Here is a 22,016-nt window from a genome sequence, read left to right as displayed (position 1 = left end):
CATTTAACTATTAATAAATTTATTTATTTTTGGTAGTTGTTAGCGACTCTTAGCGATAGTAAATGACAACAACCTATTTACACCATAACGTTGATTTCTTGTGATTTTTCTCAAATATTGTCATTTTACCTAATGATCTAACGACACGTGGAGCACTTGGAACATAAGAAGGAGAAAAATTAGTTCAAGAATTCAAATTGAGATTTCAATAAGGTAAAGGCACCAAAGAAGTACCTATAATCGGAATGGCAAAATCTAGTAATTAACAGAAACTTCATGCCCTTTTTGTAACCTGCCAACAACATGATACCGCTTCATCAAGTTTTCCCTCGCTCGAGGATGTAAGCTCCACCTTCCTTTTCTCTGTTGACTCCCAAGAAAACTAAAAATCAAAAAAAATAAAAGATACACGCAAGGGAGGAAACAAACAAGGAAAGAAACTGAAGGGAAAGTGAGAGAATTTTAGCCAAACAGAAAAAAAATAAAAAAACAGAGAGACGAAGAGAGAGCGAGACAGTAGAGAGAGCGAGACAGTAGAGAGAGAGAGAGAGAGAGAGAGATGAAGCACATTTTCAAGAAGTTACACATAGGCAGCAACCACGAGTCATCGCCAAATCGAACAAGTAATGAAACAGCCACCAGTGCATCATCACCACCACCATCAGGTTCCTCCGATCAACGGGCCTCCGCCACCATAAATTCACCTGCGAGTCCTCCATTAACATCGCCTTCGCCGGCGACGACAGTGCAGCCGTCTGCGATTAGTAATCTGACAGATTACTTCACGTCGGAGGAGGAGTTTCAGGTGCAATTAGCGTTGGCGATTAGCGCGTCGAATTCGGAGTTTAGAGACGATACGGAGAAGGATCAGATCCGTGCCGCGACGTTGTTGAGTTTAGGAGGAGGGAATAATCGGGTTGATGTGGATAGAGAGAAAGGAGAGGAAAAAGTGGAGGATATGTCGAGATATTATTGGGTGAGTCTTTTTGTGATAATAAATTCTTAATTTTCTCGCTTCTTTAATTGAAGTTCTTAGTGAATGAGTTTGAATTGCTTGCTTGCTTGCTTCTTCTTCTTTTTTTTTATCTTTTTTTGTTGTTGAATTAGTTGTTGCAGGGATGTTCAGTGTTTGAAGTTTCTTTAATTTAGCATTCAAAATGAAGGGAAAATTAAGGTGATTTTAAATGTTATTGAGACTGATTATTGTAAGTAATTAAATTCTAGTTTACTTGAATTAGGGAAATTATGTAGTCAATATGAGCTGCTTTTAGGTCTTCAATCTGGATAATTGTAGTGGATGAGCCTAGGAGTCAATAAATTCTTTCTGCTTATAGTAAGTTACTAAGTGTCAAGTTCAGCTGAATTAGGGAAATTTATTAAATTCTTTCTGCTTATAGTAAGTTTCGCATTTATTAGATTTATGGGAAGAAAGATTAAAATGTTTATGAAATCTGGAGGTGAAATGTTCAGTCCGTCTTGGATACTATGAAGTGTTAGTGAATAAGCTAGAAGTGGAGTCGTTTTATGTGGGTTTTGGTTGTTGACTGCCAGTGTCTGCACAGGGCAATTAATTTTGAAGCGTACATGATAGTTCCCTGTGCTCATAGATCATCGTGTTTATCTGCATCCTTAAAGTTTTTTTGGTTGATTTTTCTTTTATTAACTATTAGTTTGTATTTAATTTGTCGTACATTGATTCGAACATCCAAAAACTTCAAATATATATATATTTTTTTGTTTAACTTTAAATTGATATAATCTCATATATTAAACTATATGTGAAAACTTATTTGGCCAAAGAGTGAAAAATTTGGCAGTGTGTTGTTTGTGAAGATAAAAATATGGTCTGAATCAATTCTTCTGGAGATGCTGTTGACAACAATAAAATGATTTGGTTCTATTAGTTATAAAATGATTTGATTCTATTAAATTAGCTATAATGCAGTTTGCAGAACATAAAATTTTTAATGCTAAGCTAAACCTTGTAATGTTTTACATAAAAACTTTCTTAAGGTCAATGGATTTTGAATATTTCTCATTGAAAGAGTAAATTGGTAAAGTGAAAGAGCAATGCCGCTGTTTGCAATACTCTTATTATACATGACGCAGTTGAGGAAGGGTGTGTGGATGCTTCATAAATGATATATGCGTGGCACACCTGGACTTTTCCAACTTCAAAGGTTCCTGTGAATGTGTGCTATCAAATAATGCTTTTCTACATTTGTTTTCCTTGACCTGAGTTGGATTGCTTCACCAGGAGTATAATGTGCTTGATTATGGGGAGAAAGTGATGGATGGTTTCTATGACGTGCTATGCACAAGTTCAGCAGTCCAAGGGAAAATGCCATCTCTAACAGATCTAGAAACAAATGCTAGCAGTTCTGGTTTTGAAGCGGTAATAGTCAATCGAAAAATTGATCCCACCTTAGAAGAGCTGATGCAAATTGCACAATGTATTGCATTAGATTGCCCTGCTACCAATGTTGCTGTTTTGGTACAGCAGCTGGCTGAACTTGTTACAGGACACATGGGTGGGCCGGTGAAGGATGCCAACTTGATTTTGGCAAAGTGGATAGAGAGAAGCTCAGAATTAAGAACTTCTCTTCAAACAAGTGTATTGCCTATTGGGTCCATAAATATTGGTCTGTCTCGACATCGTGCTTTGCTTTTCAAGGTTAGTATCATCTTTTCATTAGAGACTGCCTGAGGTTGTTGTTGCTGCAGCAATCTTGTATATCTTAAGTGGGGCTGCTTGTAATAGCTATATTCATAATTTTTGTTCACCTGAATATAGGTGTTGGCTGATACCATAAAGTTACCTTGTCGACTGGTGAAAGGTAGTCATTACACTGGCATCGAGGATGATGCTGTCAACATAATAAAGTTGAAGGATGAAAGGTTGTGGGCTTTCCTTGCTGTGTTTTTTTTTATATGTTTCTATTATCTCATTATTTATCTTTTATGTGACTGTCCTTTTTAATTTAAATTATGTGATCAACTCTTTCTGTCTTCTGTATTGAAGTCCTTTGAAAAGAAACTTCAAACTGCTTATTGGTGGCCCACCTGAAGTCCATGCTGACTTAGGATCCTGTTTAGAAGTAAAATGGTGGAAGAAATAACCAGAGTAAAAGAAACTCATTATTGTAAAACTAATAAAGATCTTAAGGAAAATGGAACATTACAAAACATTCATTCAATGTCTAAGAAGAGGTCTAGGAATCTCCTATTTTTTGTTGACCGGTCATTAGTTGCTCTGTTAAGCAGGAACAGAGCTCAGGCTTAGGTAATAAACATTTGAAATAATGCAAAACATGCTTGCATAGAGTAAGAGAATGGAGTTATTTGTCTCTTGATCGTACAGATCATGTATGATCACAATGTAAAGGCTAGGATGCCTATTTGAAAGGTCATGGCAAAGTACATGTTCTCATTAATGCGCATATGCGCACACAATCCTCATTGTTTGGTCCTTTCAGGCCACCACAACTAATCCTCATTTATGCTAATTGTTGTCTGCAACTTATTGTTTTCTTTGTTTCATCTTCTTTTTTGGCCATTTCTGTTTCTAAAGATGGAGTTTTGCTCCCTCGTGGTTACATAACATAAAATCCAGATGGTCAAATCTAAGCTACATCTTATGCACAGATTTTGTAGGAGACACTGGAGCTATTCTTTGATATTCTTGATGAACTTGTACAAATGCTTACCTGCATCTCTGTGCCCTGTTTCTGTATGGTAGAGGAAACACATTTTGTTTGTTTCACTTGTAACTATATTTTTTCTGCCTTCAGAGAGTTTTTGGTCGATCTCATGGCAGCTCCCGGAACGCTGATACCAGCTGATGTCCCAAGTGCAAAAGACAATACCTTTAAGATCCCTTCTCTTCGCTCCACTAATGACACTGGAGTTGTTTTCACTAGACCAAATCCATTACCTGGTGAGGGCACTAGTCAGAGCTCTTCAGTGGATGGTATTTCACCTTTCAATAGTAGATTAAATTCTGAAAATGCAGAATCCCTACCTTTTTTCTCTGGTTCAAGTAGCGACGCTGGTGTTGGTTCTTCTGGAGTAGCTAATAAAGCTGCTCCAACTAATCAGTTTGGTAATATATCTTCCACAGCCATTGGGACTTCTGTATACAAGGGGAGTCGTGGGGGCCATGCAGTCGGTGATGGTGTGCGGATGAATGTTAATGTAGTTCCTTATGGTCCTAATAGCCCAGAGGATTCTAAAAACCTTTTTTCAGATCTTAACCCATTCCAGATCAAGGGAACTGGGAAAAGTTTCATGCACCACAAACCTGCAGAAAATAAAATTAATGAGTTTCCAGGACGGAAAAATAACCCTGTTCCCGGTCCGCCTGCACCATTGGTGTGGAAGAATCGATATGCTTACAATGAGGTGCCTAGAAGAAAAGAGAATGAACTTGTGGAGGGCCTCTATCCAAGAATTAATCGGGAACCAAATAATTATAATCAGTCCTTAGCTTCCACCAGTTCTTCTGAAAAAGTTTATCCACAGGGTTTCAAGTCATCTAGTAATTTTAATCCATCCAATAAAGAAAGTGACACCAGGAATTATGCAAGCAGTGTCAGTTCAGCATTGTCATCAGATCCTAGTCAATGCTACAGTTTTCCTTCTGTTGAGGAAGCAAACTCAAATTTTAAAGAAAATAAACTCTGGGATGCAAAGAATTTGCAAAATGACTCGGAAGTCATGGCTAAAGAACATGAAGACAATGAAATTGATTTCCATGACCGTAGAAAGTGCACATATGACAGATTTATGGGGACCAATCTAAAGTTGAAGGATCCAGAGAGTCCAAGTGCATCAGTTGATCCGATCTCTCACAGGGTTGATCAAATAATGGATGATGTGGATGTAGGTGATGAAATTTGCTGGGAAGATTTGATAATCGGTGAAAGGATTGGACTAGGTAATGTAAATGGCTTGTCAGATTTTGTATTAGAATTGATAATGAATTCACTATTGCTGAGTTGCTTCTACATAAATGTGTGCATACATGCAAGTGTGTGTGAGCATGCACACTCACACACAACATGCAATATGACATATGCATCTTGTTAACTTCAACATAAAACATTCTTTAGAAGCTTTTTCCTTGTTCTCATGAGAATTTGCTTTTCCTGCTATTTGTTTGATAACTTCTTTTGAAATCGAAAAATAGTATGGCCTTAATTTTCTTGTGGAGGTCAAAAACTCTCTGCTTTCCTTTTTCTTTGTGTCTTATGCTGTCATAATTATAAGGAGGATTAATGTCTGAAGACAGTCTCTCTCGTGTGTTTCTGGTGAACAGGTTCATATGGAGAGGTCTATCATGCTGATTGGAATGGCACGGTGAGCTTGGCTCTCCTTCAATTTACTTGTTTCTGCTTTTATATTTTGTTGTTATAGCTCAATTTTGATTTGTTAGGAATGTGGAAAATCTGTCTCATTTTGCTCTTGATATTCTGGCTTTATCTTAATCAATTGATGTCTAAATTTGATTTTCTCTTTCCAATTATTCTCTTTTTACATTATTTCAAGTGGTTTGCCTTTGGAAATTTATAGTGAAAGATAACTAGAGATAGATGTAGCACCAGAAAAGTTAGTCTAATTTGGAAAATCCACTTTCACTTGAAACTGAAACATGTGTCTTACATTAATCTGGATATGTGGTTACAGAAGAACGCTCTTCATGACATTTAAGCATAGTGATTAATTGTCTGTTATACTAATTACTAGCATTAGTGCTTGTTTGCTGAATTCTTGGGCTGAATTTTGGAATTATGGAGGGAGAAATATACTTGTAATTTCTAATCTTCTAGGGGGTGGATTGTTGTTAAATCACAGGAGGTTGCTGTGAAGAAGTTCTTAGACCAAGATTTCTCAGGTGCTGCCTTGGATGAATTCAAAAGAGAAGTAAGAAACAATTCAGCCTTCCTAATATTCATTTAATAAAATCTATTTCCTCTCTCTTTGAAAGAAAATAAATTTGGCATTTTATAGTTACCATTTAGCTTCACAAAACCAAAAGATACAAAACATAAAAGAACCGACATGGTGAATAGCTTGGTCATGCCATGTGTTGCCATGCATGTGGCTACAAACTTCTCTTGTTAGTAGCATCACCCTGTTGGCTTCTACCTAAAGTTCTTGGATTCAACAGCTCTTGATACTCGTTCATTTTCTGCTCGTGTCATCAAGATCCTCAGAAATGTGACCTATAAAAATTGATTTAGGGTAATTTAAGTTGTCATTTGGCGCACAAATCTAAAGGTATCCGGGTGTGTCAGAGATCATGTTCTGTTTTTCTTCAGTTCTAAGTAATTGACCAATCTTTGATTTCTGCTCTGTATTGTAAGGTGCGAATAATGCGCAGATTGCGTCATCCAAATGTTGTTCTTTTTATGGGTGCTGTTACCCGTCCTCCAAACCTTTCTATCATCACAGAGTTTCTTCCAAGGTATATAATTCTAACCTTCATTTCGTTGTCTCAGCTTAATGAGATAAACTCTCTTTAAGCAACAGCAAAGACCAGCTGTCTTTGTGATTTCACTTATGTGTAGGGTATTGAAACTTGGTCTTCAGCTGACAATTTTTTGAATGATATTTTTGGCTTGCTAGAGGAAGTTTATACCGGATTCTTCATCGTCCTCAATGTCAAATTGATGAGAAGCGTAGAATAAGGATGGCTCTCGATGTGGTATGTGATTATCAGCCCTTTGTTCTTTTGAATTTGTACTTTACACCCTTGAGTCTGATTTCAAATTCCTCCTTGCACAACAGGCAAGGGGCATGAATTGCTTGCATGCCAGCATACCAACAATAGTTCACCGGGATTTGAAATCACCGAATCTTTTGGTTGATAAAAACTGGACCGTCAAGGTATGGAACACTGCCACTATGGAACTTTATTCACACCTTCCTTTTTTTCATTGTTCCAAGTTTTTTTTTTCTCATTGTAATTATTACTGCAGGACATGCACACATTTATTTGTTTTTCTGTCGACTAGGTATAATCTACTTTGTTGGTATCAGAGACAGTTTTTAGTTATACAATGACGAAGTTCTTTCAGCTTATTTATCCTTTGGTGGCTGCTGGTACAAGTTTAAAAAATGGGGGTAAATTGTTAAGAGTAATTATTACTAGTCATTTTTGAAGGTGCAAAAGGTGTTCAATTATTTTTTAAGATTGTTTGTTAGGAAGTTAAAAACCATGTGTATCAATCGGTCTATTATAATTAAATTCAAAAAAATATATTGAGTGATGAAATATTAGAAGGTACCACTAACAAGGTGTAAGTAATAAAGAGGGGATGGGCTATATAAATTTGAGGGAGAGAGAGAAAAGGCATAAAAGACAATACCACCCCTTAAAAATGTTTCTCTTCTCTCACCAAGGGTAAACTTTACCCTCCATTCAGTGCCATCTAGGGGTTAATTCTTAACCTTATTAACATTTACTTCTCTCCACTTTTTTGCACCAGAAAACAGTAACAATTACTCTTGTAAAATTTAACCCCATAAAAAACATACCATTACTTGTAGATTTGCTACTTGCTCTCTTACTACTTTAATATGTGTGTCATAGTTGTATCAGCATGTATTTTCTTGAGTCGTCATGGAAAAGGGTATGACTCATGGTGGAGCCATGAGAGGTAGTGGTATGGATTTACTCTTAGCTTTCAAGCTCAGAACTAGAACCAGTCTAATATTCCTATGATTTTTCATGAACATGAATTCTTGTGCTGTTTTTGACGGATTGTATTGTTTCACTGGCAGGTTTGTGATTTTGGGCTCTCACGCTTGAAGCATAACACCTTTTTGTCATCCAAATCAACTGCAGGAACGGTAAGGATCTGATCTTTCATCCAACAATCAGGGGAAAAATAAAGAAGCTTTTGTGGCTACAGGGAGTATATGCATTGTTTGTCTTTTATTTCTGATTGAGTTGTCTTTAATGTGTTAGCCTGAGTGGATGGCACCTGAAGTTCTCCGTAATGAACCCTCTAATGAGAAGTGAGTTGATGAATTTTTCCTCTTACCATTTTCAGATTTACTTTAATTCACTCACACTTCCAGCTGTCACATCTATGTGATTGCACATACAATCTTTAATTTCATTTATGCTGTGGATTCCCCTTCGTAGTTGGGCATCCCAATTGTTAGTTACAGTAATGGTTGTTATGATAAAACTAGCTTTAGAATGACTATGAAAATGGAAAGCCAAGTACAGTTCTGTCATCTGTTGTCTTGGAGAAGGGATTTCACTGGTGCTAGCATTGTATATAAATTTACTGGATCACCGTAATAAATAGGTAATTTGTGTCTTCTGTTGAGTGAACACAGGTGTGATGTATATAGCTTTGGAATCATTCTTTGGGAGCTCGCAACGATAAGATTGCCCTGGAGTGGGATGAACCCAATGCAAGTTGTAGGTGCAGTTGGTTTCCAGAACCGCCGCCTTGAAATCCCCAAGGAAGTTGATCCCTTGGTTGCAAGGATAATTTGGGAATGTTGGCAGACGTAAGTTGAAAAGAAAATTCTTTAAAATTGGTTCCTAGTATCACCCCCCTACTAATACAAATCCAGACACTGATGGCTCTCTTTGTTGTGTTATTCTCCAGCGATCCAAACTTGCGTCCTTCATTTGCACAGCTCACAGTTGCTCTCAAGCCTTTGCAGCGGCTGGTCATCCCTTCACATCTGGACCAGCCTAGCCCACCTCTGCAACAAGAGATTGCAGTAAATTCTACACCCTGAGAAGTCTCAATTTTGAAATTGTGAATATGTAGACATTCTGTTATTGGTCTTTGGTGAGGTCCTATTTTGTGACATTCCAAAAAGGGGATAACAAGGAGAGAAGAATAGGAAAAAAAAGTTTAGACAGCGTTTTGTGCAAGTAATGTATGTGCGTAAGCTCCTGCTGCCAAATAATTATAGCAGCACTTCTTTGTACAGATGGGTTTCCATGAACGCGCATTAAGGAATTGAAACCATGTAACATGTGTTGAACGACACACTTCAATCTATCTAGGGTTCTTCATTTGTTGTCTCGGTTTTTTTTTTTTGTCCTTATTTTTTTTCCTATCAAATTTGCTATGTGAAATCTTTGGTTTTTTCTTCTCTCACTTCAATCTATCTTCATTTGTTGTCTCAATCTATCTGACATTTTTTTCTTCAATCTATTATCTCACAGGTACAATAGAGAGCTTTTTCACACCTAGGAAAAATCCCGAATTGGATGGCAAAATAACGTGTTGGTGTGAGCTTATTTATGCATGCGATATATATTTTGAGAAGCTTGTGCTTTATTGGGCCCCTGAATCTAAAAAATGTCAGATCTTAGGCAAGTAGTAGCTCATCTGTACGTCTTTGATTCTAATTTCTATAATATTTTTTAGGATCTTCTGCAACCTATATCTGCATGGCAAAACTACTTTTGTCTTTTTGATAAATAAATCCTCAAGCTTCATATTAATACACATAGGCCTTGTTTACATATTGTAGTTTCTCGATGTGGGATACTCAAAGTTGAGATCTCAACAACGCGTCATTGCAATTTGTATCCCCTACGCGCATATTTTCTTCAAGTCCATTGAGTTTATACCCCCGATTAGGCATGTGTATCCAAAGTTGATGGAGCAAAAGTTATTTGATTATATGCTAGAGAATTAATATCTTGAACCCGTGAAGGTTTTAAATCATTTCCATCCCAAGTATTTGCACCCAAAAATGAACTTCGAAGGTTGATTTTGCAAGTGTTAGGGCAGAATTTCCCGGAGCTCAGCATCGAGCCCTCAAGTCACTTGACCAATGCATCATTGCCCAATATTGTCACAGTTGTTAATGGTCTGACTTGGGATGTTGGAAGAGATTTTGTGAGGAACAAAAAGACAAGAACAATAGAATCTACTTTTAGTTGGAAGAGGAAATACCAACTCATATTTGACCGCAACAAGGATAGATTTACAGCAGATGACAAGGTCATAAAACTCATGCAGCAACAGCAGAATACCATACCTTATGTTGCTTATTCATGTCTCACAGTATTTGAAGTTGCATAGCCAAGGACTCTGGATACATATTTTGTTGAACAGTTCTCTCCAAGTACTTCACTCTGGAGCAGTTGGTGGCACTGCTACCCTTCGAGTGGTGTCAATTTTCAAGGCTCTTACCATGTTAGTAAGACATGGATTTTGAAACTAAGAAATTGTTATCAAGGAAATGAAATCAAAATAGCAAGAAAAATGTACAAGAACAAGCAAATTAGGGCATGTTTCATTAAGTCCAGATTCTATTCCCAAACAAATCTCATTCCTCTTTGAAAAAGTCCTCGTTCTAGAGAGAGTACCTGGGCTCTATTAATTCCGAACTGAGAGATGAAAGAACAGAGGAGAGAAGGACAAAGAAGATAGTCGAGGACAAAGGATGAAATAAAATTAGGTCAAGAATAAAGCCCACCCCTATCATATTATATAAAAAATGACAATAAAGTCCCAATTAAATTTCAGAACACAATTTTAAACTTCAAATTACCTATTGGTAATTTATTTTGGCTCATTAATTATTAAACCTCTTCACTTCAGGATAAACTTCATACTAGAATTGATGGGACTCTCATTCTGACGAAGAGAACCCTCCAAAAATAAGCGTATGCCGCTATCTGCGGCGAGCACACGGTATTCTTTAGTAAAAGGCGAAAGAATAGTTCGCTCTGTGCCCACCGCGCGGCTGCGTGAGAAGTACTTGCTCTTTGCTTTGCTTTTTATAAGCACTTGATGGAAGCTCAGTTCCTTTTTTTTCGATGTGGGATACCTGATAATCGTGACCCTTCCAAATACAAATCAGACCATTTGATGGAACCAAGAGCTGGAGTAGGAAATGCAAATCAGTGACAAGACCCTTCTGCTACTTTCTTGCTACTGGTTCCATTTGGGTATCAAGTGATGAAGCTACAGAAACTGCTTTCTTTGAAAGAAGGTGTGCTGGCATGGACTCCTGTCATGTTAACACCTATTTTAGGATCCATCTCCATTGGGACTAAAGCCAAAAAAATCGGAGTCTAGAGATATATTGCTTCTTCCCCCCAATTCTTAAGAGTGTTCTTTCGTATGCCTTGAGTACTGTTCCCCACAGCAGTTGTGGCGATTAGGTTAGCAAACAGGGCAGAAAATGATTGAACACCAAGTGTTGGAAGGTCTACCGCCTGTTAATGCTAATTCAAACTCATTTCCTACTCCATTACTCAGTCAAATAATGATTTCTCTGTTTACTTTCTAAGATCACAAAACCTATAGTTGGATGTGTCTCGACCAACTCCGCTGAGCATTATATTTGTTTTCGCTTGCTGTTATAGGTTGTTTTCGCCAGGAGAGCCATCCATCTTAAGTTGTTTTTTACTCCATTAGACATGAGGCAAAAACCATGATCTTCAACAAATCACCCAATTTCAGATTTTCTATATACACAGAAATCAAACTAATGGGTTGTTTTCAAAAAGTTCTTAACATTATCAATCTGATACATCGATGCTATGCATCTGGATTATCAAGTTTGCCTATTGGCTCTTCTTATTAACTCAAATTTTCTAAACTAGAACTGGGCAGGGGCAGAGACTTGTTCAGCCAAATCTTGACGTAGGCTCCCCCACTTGGGGAGAGCTTAGACCAGCACCCCTCCTGAGTGCACTGGAGGTCACTAACCTAGGCCACGAGCCTTCTGATCACCCATTAACCCCGTGCGTGTACGTCCCACATCCATTCATCTTCTACATGCTTGCCTTGCCTTCCAGCTTATGGCTTTCCGATGTGAGATTTTCCTGTTGCCATACACATCCTGTCATCTTCTACATTAAACATTGAAAAGATTAGATATCTGCTAGTTTGGAGCCATGACAACATGGATACAAGGTAATAGAAAACAGCAAAAGAGAGACATTTTGGTAGAATTCATGCCATTGTCAGGTTTCTCCACTGTATGTTGCTACATCCCTTTTGTATCCAAAAAGCCACTTGATGTTACCCCATTGGACTCATGTCATCATATATGCAAGTGACAAAGAACTTGAGATAATTATAAAACAGCTTAATTAGCACCGACACGCTTTCACAGTATCTTGAAATAGCACACCTTTCTCAATTCTCATGGAAAATCACAAGCAGTATGACGCGGGACAACAAGCAAAAGAATTAAAGCCGGGAAAAGAAAGAAGCCTAGAGGAAGAAGAGGAGAAGAAGAGAGCCAAAGAAGAGAGGAGAGAAGAGTAGGGAGATGCAAAAATCTGCAATTTTCATTAATCATCAATAGTTGTCCTTACATTTAGAAAAGTAGGGTATTTATACTAAAACCCTAACTAGAATAAGCAATTGGGCTTATGACCCATTAAATAAAATATCCAACAATAATTAAATCCAACCCAACAAATAAAACCAAATTCATAAACCTTAACTAAAAGTCCATATGAATTAAGCCCAAAACATAAGCTAAAGTCCAATTTCTCAATGGTTTGGGCTATCCTCCATCGTCTATAATTATACGCGCGCATAACCAATGTTTCCGGTTCGATGTCCCCATCAATTCTCCCGGGGTTGGAAGAACTCGACCCTGTCGAGTATAGGTCAAGGCAGCTCCGATAATGCTCTCAAAGATAAGGATCAAGCTGTTATGATGTCTCTCTGATAATCCAAGTACAGTCTGAATCTGGTCGTTGAGCCCATATACTAGGATTTGCTGAAGTTCATCAACCCTGGTAAAAAGAACTTGTGCATTCAAAGTAGCATTAATATATTCCTTTTGTGCCAAAGATATGGATAAAGAGGTAGGGGTATCAAAAGGAGCATCAGGGATATGCTGTATTTTATAAATACTGAGATCTTTCACGTTAAAAGTAGAGCTAATATCAAAGTTTAATGGCAATTTAATGACATAATTATTTGATTTAATCATTTGCAACACTTTGAATGGTCTAACACTACTTACTTGCAATTTATGATCGGTTTCCAAAGGATACCGTTCAGGTCTAATCTGTATCATGAAATAATCTCCAACAGTAAGTGCATCATGATATTCAAGTAAATCAGCTCGAAATTTGTATTGTTCATTACTTGCTTGAATTTGTTTCATGATCTCAATATGCAAATTATGAACCCTACATGGTAATGACTCAGCTGACTTAAACATCCTATCGTGAGGAGATATGGGAGGGTGTTCTATAGGCTTCTCAGGTTTGTAACTATGAACACTAAATGATTGAGGGTGTGAAATGTGACAAACATTGTTTGAAACCTGTGTAGATATGGTATGAACACGATCAAGTAAACTAGGATTATCTTCATCTTCCTCATCACGTGCATGTGGTAAGGGGTCAAAAAGCTCAATATGTTGCTCTAAACTTATGATGTGCTGGACACCAAGAATGTGGGATGAGGAATCAGGTAGTTTAGGAGGACTAATATCATGAGACTCTTCTAAGACCATACGTATCTCTACAGGCGATTCCACTGAAGAGTTCCCTAAAACTTCCTCTACCATTGAAGCAGACATATCAGACTCTTTTTTAACCTCAGTCTCAAGCTCATGTGGACTCATTGTGTTAAGTCCCTCTTTTTGCACATCCTCGTCATCCAGGTCACTAAAATCCTCAAGATTAGGCTCATACACTTCAACACTACAATATTCCTCTTTACCTATATCCTTATGTTTTTGGATGACTAAGGGTTTAGAGGTGCAATCTAAGGAGATATGACCAAAACCTAAACAATTAGTACACTTAACCTTTGAACTCACCTTAGACACTTCATTGACAACTCTTTTACCTTTATCTTTCTTACAAAGTTTGGTGCTACTAGGATTAGGTCTATGGGGTGGAGCACCTAACAAAGAATCACTGTTTCTGAATTGGGACCTAGTAGGGATGCTATAAGAGTCCTGATGATTCTTCCACTGATTCTTTGTGACCAACTTGTAGTCTTTAACTAAGGTATAAGCCTGGTCAAGGGTAGATACACCTTGAAATACAATTTCTCTTCTAAGATCATCATCTAAGCCTCTACAAAATCTACGCAAAGTCATGGCTTCATTCTCTTTTATGGCACATCTAATCATGTAATCGTTAAACTGCGTCATATACTCATTGATAGATTTATTCCCTTGTCTTAGATTGTTCCATTGGTCTAAGAGTTTATTCCTATAAGACTGGGGTAGGTACTTCTCCTGAAGTTTATGTTTCATTTTGATCCAATCAGTTATAGGAGGTTTACCTCTCATCTCTAAACAATCCTCAACATCTCTCCAATAAACTTTGGCTTCATCAATGAGTTTCATCTTAGCAAATCTAACTTTTCTATTATCAGACAATTTATGCCACTCAAAGAATTTATCCATATCACGAATCCACATATCAAATATCCAAAGGTCATGACGACCGTCAAAAGTGGGAGCTTCTATTTTGTTAGGACTTAAGACTCGCTCATCAAAGTCATCGTATTTAGAATAACCTAAATGATAGTCATATTGGTGGCGCTCAGAGTGAACTTGTCCATAATGATTGTTCTTGTGATATTCATTAGTCTTTGAGTGCCTTATTCGAAAACTCTCTTGGGGTTCAATTCTCTTAAACATGTTGATCACCTAAGCTTGCAGTTCCCTTTACATGGTCGTCGAGACTATCACTAAGGTTGAGTCTACAGCAAGTGTAAACTTAAACTTGGACACTAAATGATCATGACATAAATGCATGCAACACTAACTTATAAATGGAATTGAGATCACAAATGGTTCTTGCATGTAAAATCACAATACAAAAATAAAGCTAATTTTTTTTTTTGTGAAGATTAATCAAGAACAGATTATGCCAGGAAAATTATAAGCAAGCAATGCTAGACCTTTTAAGTGTAAATGATTAATCAAATAATGGTAACAATTTTTACTAACTTCAACGGGCTCAACAACTAGTTGCTAAATATCAAAGAAGAAAATGGTTAAGTAAGAGTGAACAGATAAAAATGCAAGGTGTGATATTTTTTTTTTTTTAGGCACAAAAGTAATATTAACGACAACTTTGACTACCAAGTGCAATACCTAAAGTAAAATCAACAAATCAAAAGTAAAGTAATTTACTGACTTGACTGCTTTGGAGGAGTATGCTGGAATTTGATGTTGATTATGTGGCGAAGATAATGACATGGCAGACATGTGGCAGCAATGGGCAGACAAGGACATGGCAGCTGATATGACAGAAACTGACGATGTGGCAGCTGGTGGAGCAGCCCTTGACTGGTGTGGCGATGACGTGTCGGATGACGTGGCTCCAGGAGGTTGACGTGGCAGATGACATGGCAGGGTTAATTATATTCTCAGCTGGGGTTTTTTTGTTTCTTCTTTCTTTCTTGCTTCCCTAGCTTCTGTGACCCGTTGCCGCCGCTGTCGGCGATGGCTCACTCCGTGCTCCTGCTTGGGCCAGCGGCGCGAGGGGGAGAGGTGGAGGTGTCTGGTGTCGCTTCTGGGCGAGGCTGTTGATCCGGTGTCGCTTCTGGGGTTGCTTGCCTGGGACGCCGCTGCTAAGGAGTCGACGAAGACAGTGACGATGAACAGTGACGATGATCTGATCTCGGTTTTGGTGGCTATTGGGGATGCCTAAACTGCTCTCTGGTGAGGATGAAACTGGTTGATGCGTGGATCCGTTGTGATGGGTGTTGTGGGTAGCTGTTGCTGGTGGTTTTGTGCTGCTGAAGCCGGAGATCCACTGATGTCTCTTGCGGTGTCAATCTGGTGGTTGCCGCTGGTCTGTGTCGGAGGTAGCAAATCGGCGTGGATCGGTGGACTGATTTGCAGGTCTTCTCAGTGGTGGGTCTGCCGCTGTGACTAGCTGAGACGCCGTAGATGGCAGTGGCGCCGCTGCTGGAAACCCGATTACAGTGGATGATGAACAGTGATTTGAACAGTGAATAGTGAACAGTAGATTCTTGTAATCAGAATAGTAGGGTTTTTTTTTTTTTTTTTTCCAGAAGAGTAGGGTTTCACATAAATGTGTAGATCGTTTAATTGTAAGAACAATTAAAAGCCATGCTCTGATACCAAATTTGACGCGGGACAACAAGCAAAAAAATTAAAGCCGGGAAAAGAAAGAAGCCTAGAGGAAGAAGAGGAGAAGAAGAGAGCCAGAGAAGAGAGGAGAGGAGAGTAGGGAGATGCAAAAATCTGCAATTTTCATTAATCATCAATAGTTGTCCTTACATTTAGAAAAGTAGGGTATTTATACTAAAACCCTAACTAGAATAAGCAATTGGGCTTATGACCCATTAAATAAAATATCCAACAATAATTAAATCCAACCCAACAAATAAAACCAAATTCATAAACCTTAACTAAAAGTCCATATGAATTAAGCCCAAAACATAAGCTAAAGTCCAATTTCTCAATGGTTTGGGCTATCCTCCATCGTCTATAATTATACGCGCGCATAACCAATGTTTCCGGTTCGATGTCCCCATCACAGTATTCATTGCTCAGTCAGACCAACACAGGCACAATATATGAGAAATACTATGAAACTAGATTTGGAAGCTAAATACATTAAGCAGTTTTCTATGTTTCCTACATTAAGCAGTTTTCTATGTTTCCTACATAAAAGGAAAAGTAAAGGTGATAAGAAAGATGGCTACATGATTATGAAAGAAAAAATAATAATAAGCTCCCTTTTTTGCCATAGCTACAAAAATGGTGCTGGTTTGTAATAGTCATTGCTTGCAATTTACAGGCTACATTTCTCAACACTTGCCCTGCCCCTCAATTCAGAAAGAAAAACATCAACAAACATGCATAGAACTGAATAAAAGCTGAGTTAGGTAACAGAAGGCATGCGAAAGAACAATGAGCTTAGGTGTAGTGCAACAAAGCACCATAGTTAAAACTGACAAGCTCCATAAGGAAATCTACAATAAACTGAAAACACCAAATAAACTTTCACCATTAATTTCTTCAGTGAAAACAAAATATCGACTACTTACCTTGATGAATTATCTTCTTCCATGTTTACCTTTTTTGGATCCATGATCATGCAGTGTAACTAGTATTCTGTGCTGTTCCTCAATCTTTGTGTTCTGTCTTCTAAATGTATTTACAGTTATATCCTGCATATAGGCCGGGCACAGAAAAATAGAAAGCCAAAGCAACAACATTTGCCATCCACTTTCGTTACAAGGGATACCATGCAGGGAAAAAAACATAATTGAAGAAGTTAGAAAGTACCCGTACTTTATTATGTATGTACATAAGAGCTTGATTCAATTAATTTGATTATGCCTTCGGTCTACTCTATCACCTCTATGCTCTCAATTAGAACTGAAACTCAATTATACTTGCCTTCTTTATACACTTAATTTCTGAAATAAATTTCTATCCTTTCAAATAAGTATGAGATTTGTCATCACTAGCATAGATTTATAGAATTGAGATATCGTATAAAATGAAACATAGCAAGCCTTAAGTGCATGAAATACAGAAAAAATCAATCATCGCCACAACCAAATGGAGGATAGAAATTAATTATAGCAGAACAGACTAGAGCTTTTTAAATGGGAGAAGCAAGCAGTTAGTGTGGGGAAATAATGCATAAAACTGCAGATAACCAGCAATGGTAACCATTGACGGAAGAGTGGCATTCTGGTTTATAATTGAAAATAAAACTTCACCACTAGCTACAGATAACCAAAAATGCCAACAAGTCTCCTCAAGGGGTGGTGGACCAGAGAAAGCAACTTCTCTAAGGAGCTTCAATCAGATGCACATGTATGCACTAGATACTAGAGATATCATCATGAAAGAGAAATTTAGTTCATACAGTGATTTATCATAAGAAGAGTAATTTATTCAGACAAAATTAAGTCTGTAGAGTGGCTTAAATAAAGTTGGTTAAGATTTCTAAACCTGAAGGTTATTCGGTGTGGTTTTTTCTCAATGGAAGAAAAAGCAAACACAGAAAAATCTTTAATATAATAGAATTATGAGCAGAAAAGAAAAGTATGAAAGTATACAAACAGTCACAATGCATGCATGAAATGTTGGCAAATAAATCAACATCAACTTATATTTCATGTTGTAAACTGGTATTCTAAGTAAGAATCATTTGCAACAGAGAACCTTCTGAGAATGCAAGCAGATTCAGGAATGGAATATATATTAACACAGCCTATGCATCTGCAATAAAAGATGCTAGCATAACTGCATACATTCACCGATAAGATAAAAACTAAGAACTGCTAAATAGTTGACTCTCCCTCTCTCATATTACTAGTGCTAAAAAGCTCTGAATTAGAAACTGGGATCGTGCATGTATACCCAAATAAAATCCAATTAAATCACCACACTATCAGTTTGTATTTGAATTACTCCAGTGCAAAGTGTTCACCATTCTCCATTTCATAAACCAAATTGACCTCTCTATTACCAATTTGTGTGATCATAGCAACAGAGTCAGTTGAATTGATAGAGCTATAAAGCACAATCAGTGGTGCCTAATTTGCACTCATATCAGATATGACAAGCATTAAATTTCTCACATCTGCTCACTACCAAGAGGACAACAGCCTGTGCCTCAATCAATGATTATTAGCTCCCCTCATCCACAAACATTCTCCCAAAACAACCTGAACATTTATTCTTCAATCAAAGCAAACACTATAGGATGAGTTCATTTATGACAAGTAATCCAGCATCATATCAAAAAGAAATAAGACTACAAACGACCAGTTCATCTAATATTTATTCAAAGTGCACATCTGCAGACATTTGATGTCTCTGACATTCACACACTGCTGTCCACTGAAAAGAGAGCGACTACTAACATACATATGAAACTCAAAAGAGAAACAGGATGATAGCAAATCCATTTTATTTCCTAGTCTCAGATTTAAGACGGTTAATGTCCATGGCCATCATCATGGTCATTGACATCAGCAGAGGAAGAACCCCTGGCAGTGCTACTCACAGAAGGATTGATGACTCCAGCGATATTCGCAGAGGAGGATGAGGTTGGATTTTCATTGTCCGCAGAAATCTTCTCAATTTGCTTCAATATGTTTTCCTTAATTTCTTCCAAGGACTTCCGTAGCATTTCCAACTCGTGAAAGCTGAGTTCATTAATTGGCGCACCAAACAAAGACTTGCTACGGGCCACCTTCTCCAGCTCATCAAGTTCCTTCCCTCGCCGCTTTAGGGCATCCAATTCTTTGAGGTTATCAAAATACTGTTTGTTAAGCTTATCCAGAGTGGCCTTGTGTTCAGCCAAGTGCTTGTCAAAGTCTGTGTTCCCAGGGTCAGCTAGCTTTTTCATAGCTGCCTCAACACAGAGATGACAAAGAGAGGAATGGCTATCACCACGGGACAACATAATAAGCAGAGTCTCAACAACACACAAGGTTTGAACTTCACTGACAGCCTTGGAGGCACTAGATCGACACTTCAGAAATTTATACACAATGGAGAGTGGTTTTCCTTCAATGGGATTGAGAAATGGTGAGGAGAATCACGTTGATTTATAGGCGTGTGGCCCCCATCTAGTACACAACCATACTATTTTGTAAATGGTAACCTCAATATCCTTCCATATATTTTCTCAGCAGTTACGGAAAAACGAGTAAATCTTATCATTATAGCAGTACACAGAATGGAAATTTGTAATTAAAGAAAACCCTAAAATTGCACAGCGAAGTATTCGAGTGTTAGTAATTTGAATAGAAATGGGGCTAAAATCCAATGAGCCTACTAAAGTAAACAACAAAAGGAAAGTTCACGGATAAAGGAACAGCTTAGAACTTATCTCGTTTGGCATCAGCAAGATAAGTTTTTCATAAATCAAGGTTATCCCAGACTGGCCCAACTCATCCTAGAACTTAAAATTATGCATCTATATTCAGTGAATCTCTATTCTAAGCAGTCAAACATGAAAAATCCCTAAATGAAGAAGATTACTACAACGAGTTTAAAAATTTGTAAGAAAGTGAAACTTTGAAGAGTTGGATAATAGTTCTGGCCTTAATTAATGCCATTGAATTGCTCTGTTATTTCGAGTAAAATAAAACATGGAGAAATATAGTAGCTGTCTTTATGTTATAGTATAAATTTATTTCATATTTCTTTTCAATGATTGAGTGCTTGCACTTGAATTGCACAAGCCCCGGTCATTTAAAAATTTTCCAACATAAGAACTGCAAAAAATTTCCTCATGGGAAGGTGCCAGATGACACCAGCATTTATAAGTTCATGTTATTTTCAACACCGATAATAGTTTATCCTTTAAACTATTAGAACCGCAAGGATAATAGGATGTTTTTTTCCTCATATACTTTCAAATTGATAGCACATAAACTCAAACAAATAGTGTTCATTGAAATGCAATCACAATCTTGTAGATCCGTCTTATTAAATTTCATTTCATCCCTTTTGCAAAACTAAAATTCTAATACTACTGATAGAGTCAGAGATGAAGCATCTCTACTAGCTTTTAATTATAGACAGATGTCATAGTCATTTATGATTATTTTTCAAGCTTGAAGCGCACATAATCGAAGTACCAAAAGAAGGCACATGTTGGAGTTTTGAGAAATGAAAAATCCCAATCCAAATTCGTAGCTCTTCCGATGATTTTATCGTTAGTATACATTATAAAAGAAACTAGTGATTTTATCCGACGCTTAGATTGTTAATAACATACACATAGAACAAGAAAAGGAGCATCATGGATCACAAGTTTACAGCACAAAAACATTCAAGTAGCAACACGTTAAGGTTCTGTGAGTACCTTGTGTCAAGTCATGGAAGAAAATACCTTGTCGGCCTAATAGTTTCTCCAAATGATTTCTGCAAAGTACAAAAACTCCATAAGAAATCAGAAACAATGACTTGATAAATATCTTTTACCAATGTGCTTCAATTGTTTGGAATTAACGTACGAACTCATCAAGCAGAACAACTTCTCGCTGTGTGTCTAGTAGCTTTTATCCCATACAACATGGATTCCACCTCCACATTCCCATCATATCAATTCTAGCAGATGGGTTCAGAAGATCCCAATATTAACATTTCCAAAATCAATGACAGATTAAGCCAGCCAATCAAAAAGAAAGAAAGATAAGATGTTGATTGAAAATCAAACATCGACCCAACAAAGAGAAAAGAGAAAGAAATCAAGGGTTTGCATGCTTCTCGTATAACCCCTGTCAAATACTATTAAAATTATCATTGAAGATAATATTCCAAAAATATTCACCTCTCCCTTTCCTTCCAAAAATAGCTCTATCTCTTCCAAAACTCCCCCATCTTCTTTCTCTCGTCCCATCTTCGAACTCCACTTTTTTTAACACCATTGTTTTCTTCGACTAAACCAGCTCCTGTAATTCTCTAGTTCTTGGGAAAACACACGAGTAGAAATTCGAGGGTTAAACAAGTTCTAACTTGCAATGCTTTGTTTGGTCTAGGAGTGCCTAAACTAGTTGTCATTTCTGGAGTGGCTGCTTTGTTTTTTGAGCCCAAGAAATTGCCTGAAGTGGGAAAGAAAATTGGCAAGATTGTCAAAAGCTTCCAACAAGTTGGTGGTTCCTTCTGGCTCCCTTTTGATATTCAAGAAAAAGATAGAAAGTTTTGAATTTTATTATTATGTTGTTTAGTATCTCGGTAGAGAATATAACTGGAGATTTAGATTTTAATTTGTTCTTATGTTTTAAAAAATTTTAATTTTATTTATTTAAATTAAGTTTTTCTTATTGCTAATGATATAAATATTTTTGAAAAAATAAAAAATATATATATTATTTTTATATATTTTAAAAAAATATTTTAAAAATTAATACTCTCAAACATTTTTTTAATGTAAATGAACCAATTAAGAATCCAATACAATAAAAAGAACACAAAGGGAGATGAAAGATTGTTAGCAATATCATGGTTGATTTGTTTTGGGAGTTTAAAGAAAAGAAATCGGGGACAAGGTAGATTCTTGTTGGTTTGGTTTGAGT

General features: G+C 37.2%; 3 protein-coding genes and 1 non-coding gene across 9 annotated transcripts; 1 reads left to right on the top strand and 3 right to left on the bottom strand.

Moving 5' to 3' along the window:
• Positions 1-320: 320 nt before the first annotated feature.
• LOC133669814 (serine/threonine-protein kinase EDR1-like) lies at positions 321-9,505 on the top strand. 4 transcript variants are annotated; one of them, XM_062090122.1, is made up of 14 exons: positions 321-976; positions 2,258-2,674; positions 2,795-2,898; positions 3,792-4,936; positions 5,318-5,358; positions 5,854-5,922; positions 6,366-6,466; positions 6,628-6,706; positions 6,790-6,888; positions 7,786-7,854; positions 7,973-8,022; positions 8,353-8,529; positions 8,631-8,748; positions 9,203-9,505. In XM_062090122.1, exons 1-14 carry the CDS (start codon positions 560-562, stop codon positions 9,209-9,211), a joined length of 2,895 nt encoding a protein of 964 aa, XP_061946106.1. In that variant the 5' UTR covers positions 321-559; the 3' UTR covers positions 9,212-9,505. The 4 variants fall into 4 exon arrangements, with proteins under 4 accessions (XP_061946106.1, XP_061946108.1, XP_061946107.1 ...); XM_062090124.1 differs by lacking the exon at positions 9,203-9,505 and having other exon boundaries at positions 3,792-3,937; positions 4,121-4,936; positions 8,631-9,049; XM_062090123.1 differs by lacking the exon at positions 9,203-9,505 and having other exon boundaries at positions 3,792-3,970; positions 4,121-4,936; positions 8,631-9,049.
• Positions 9,506-10,623: 1,118 nt separating this feature from the next.
• Positions 10,624-10,739, bottom strand: LOC133670281 (U5 spliceosomal RNA). Its single transcript, XR_009834029.1, has one exon. It is a non-coding gene; the product is annotated as a U5 spliceosomal RNA (small nuclear RNA).
• Positions 10,740-11,436: 697 nt separating this feature from the next.
• LOC133670056 (uncharacterized) lies at positions 11,437-21,647 on the bottom strand. 3 transcript variants are annotated; one of them, XR_009834001.1, is made up of 4 exons: positions 21,272-21,647; positions 20,955-21,048; positions 11,942-20,862; positions 11,437-11,851 (listed from the first exon to the last, which is right to left on the bottom strand). XR_009834001.1 is itself a non-coding variant. In XM_062090477.1 (4 exons), the coding sequence occupies exon 4, from the start codon at positions 14,623-14,625 to the stop codon at positions 12,517-12,519; it is 2,109 nt and encodes a 702-aa protein (XP_061946461.1). In that variant the 5' UTR covers positions 14,626-19,559; positions 20,804-20,862; positions 20,955-21,048; positions 21,272-21,647; the 3' UTR covers positions 11,437-12,516. The 3 variants fall into 3 exon arrangements, 2 of the variants coding, with proteins under 2 accessions (XP_061946461.1, XP_061946460.1); XM_062090477.1 differs by having other exon boundaries at positions 11,437-19,559; positions 20,804-20,862; XM_062090476.1 differs by having other exon boundaries at positions 11,437-20,862.
• On the bottom strand, positions 18,923-21,340 carry LOC133669873 (uncharacterized). Its single transcript, XM_062090199.1, has 3 exons — positions 21,272-21,340; positions 20,831-20,862; positions 18,923-19,451 (listed from the first exon to the last, which is right to left on the bottom strand). The coding sequence occupies exons 1-3, from the start codon at positions 21,338-21,340 to the stop codon at positions 18,923-18,925; spliced, it is 630 nt and encodes a 209-aa protein (XP_061946183.1).
• Positions 21,648-22,016: the final 369 nt, after the last annotated feature.

The sequence above is a fragment of the Populus nigra genome, chromosome 12, assembly GCF_951802175.1.
Source record: "Populus nigra chromosome 12, ddPopNigr1.1, whole genome shotgun sequence".
Taxonomy (NCBI): Eukaryota; Viridiplantae; Streptophyta; class Magnoliopsida; order Malpighiales; family Salicaceae; genus Populus; species Populus nigra.
The sequence above is the reverse complement of the archived record's forward strand: the minus strand, read 5'-3'. Positions and strand labels throughout refer to the sequence as shown.

What these genes read in the sequence shown, in the direction of transcription:
- LOC133669814 (XM_062090121.1), top strand. Translation starts at nt 560, where the DNA reads ATGAAGCACATTTTCAAGAAGTTACACATAGGCAGCAACCACGAGTCA. An exon ending in CCAAATCAACTGCAGGAACG is followed by an intron (nt 7,855 to 7,972) that starts GTAAGGATCTGA and finishes TTAATGTGTTAG; the next exon opens with CCTGAGTGGATGGCACCTGA. An exon ending in ATTTGGGAATGTTGGCAGAC is followed by an intron (nt 8,530 to 8,630) that starts GTAAGTTGAAAA and finishes GTTATTCTCCAG; the next exon opens with CGATCCAAACTTGCGTCCTT.
- LOC133670056 (XM_062090476.1), bottom strand. Translation starts at nt 14,625, where the DNA reads ATGTTTAAGAGAATTGAACCCCAAGAGAGTTTTCGAATAAGGCACTCA.
- LOC133669873 (XM_062090199.1), bottom strand. Translation starts at nt 21,340, where the DNA reads ATGGGACGAGAGAAAGAAGATGGGGGAGTTTTGGAAGAGATAGAGCTA. An exon ending in TTTTGGAAGGAAAGGGAGAG is followed by an intron (nt 20,863 to 21,271) that starts GTGAATATTTTT and finishes TGTACTTTGCAG; the next exon opens with AAATCATTTGGAGAAACTAT. An exon ending in GAAACTATTAGGCCGACAAG is followed by an intron (nt 19,452 to 20,830) that starts GTATTTTCTTCC and finishes GTGTCGATCTAG; the next exon opens with TGCCTCCAAGGCTGTCAGTG.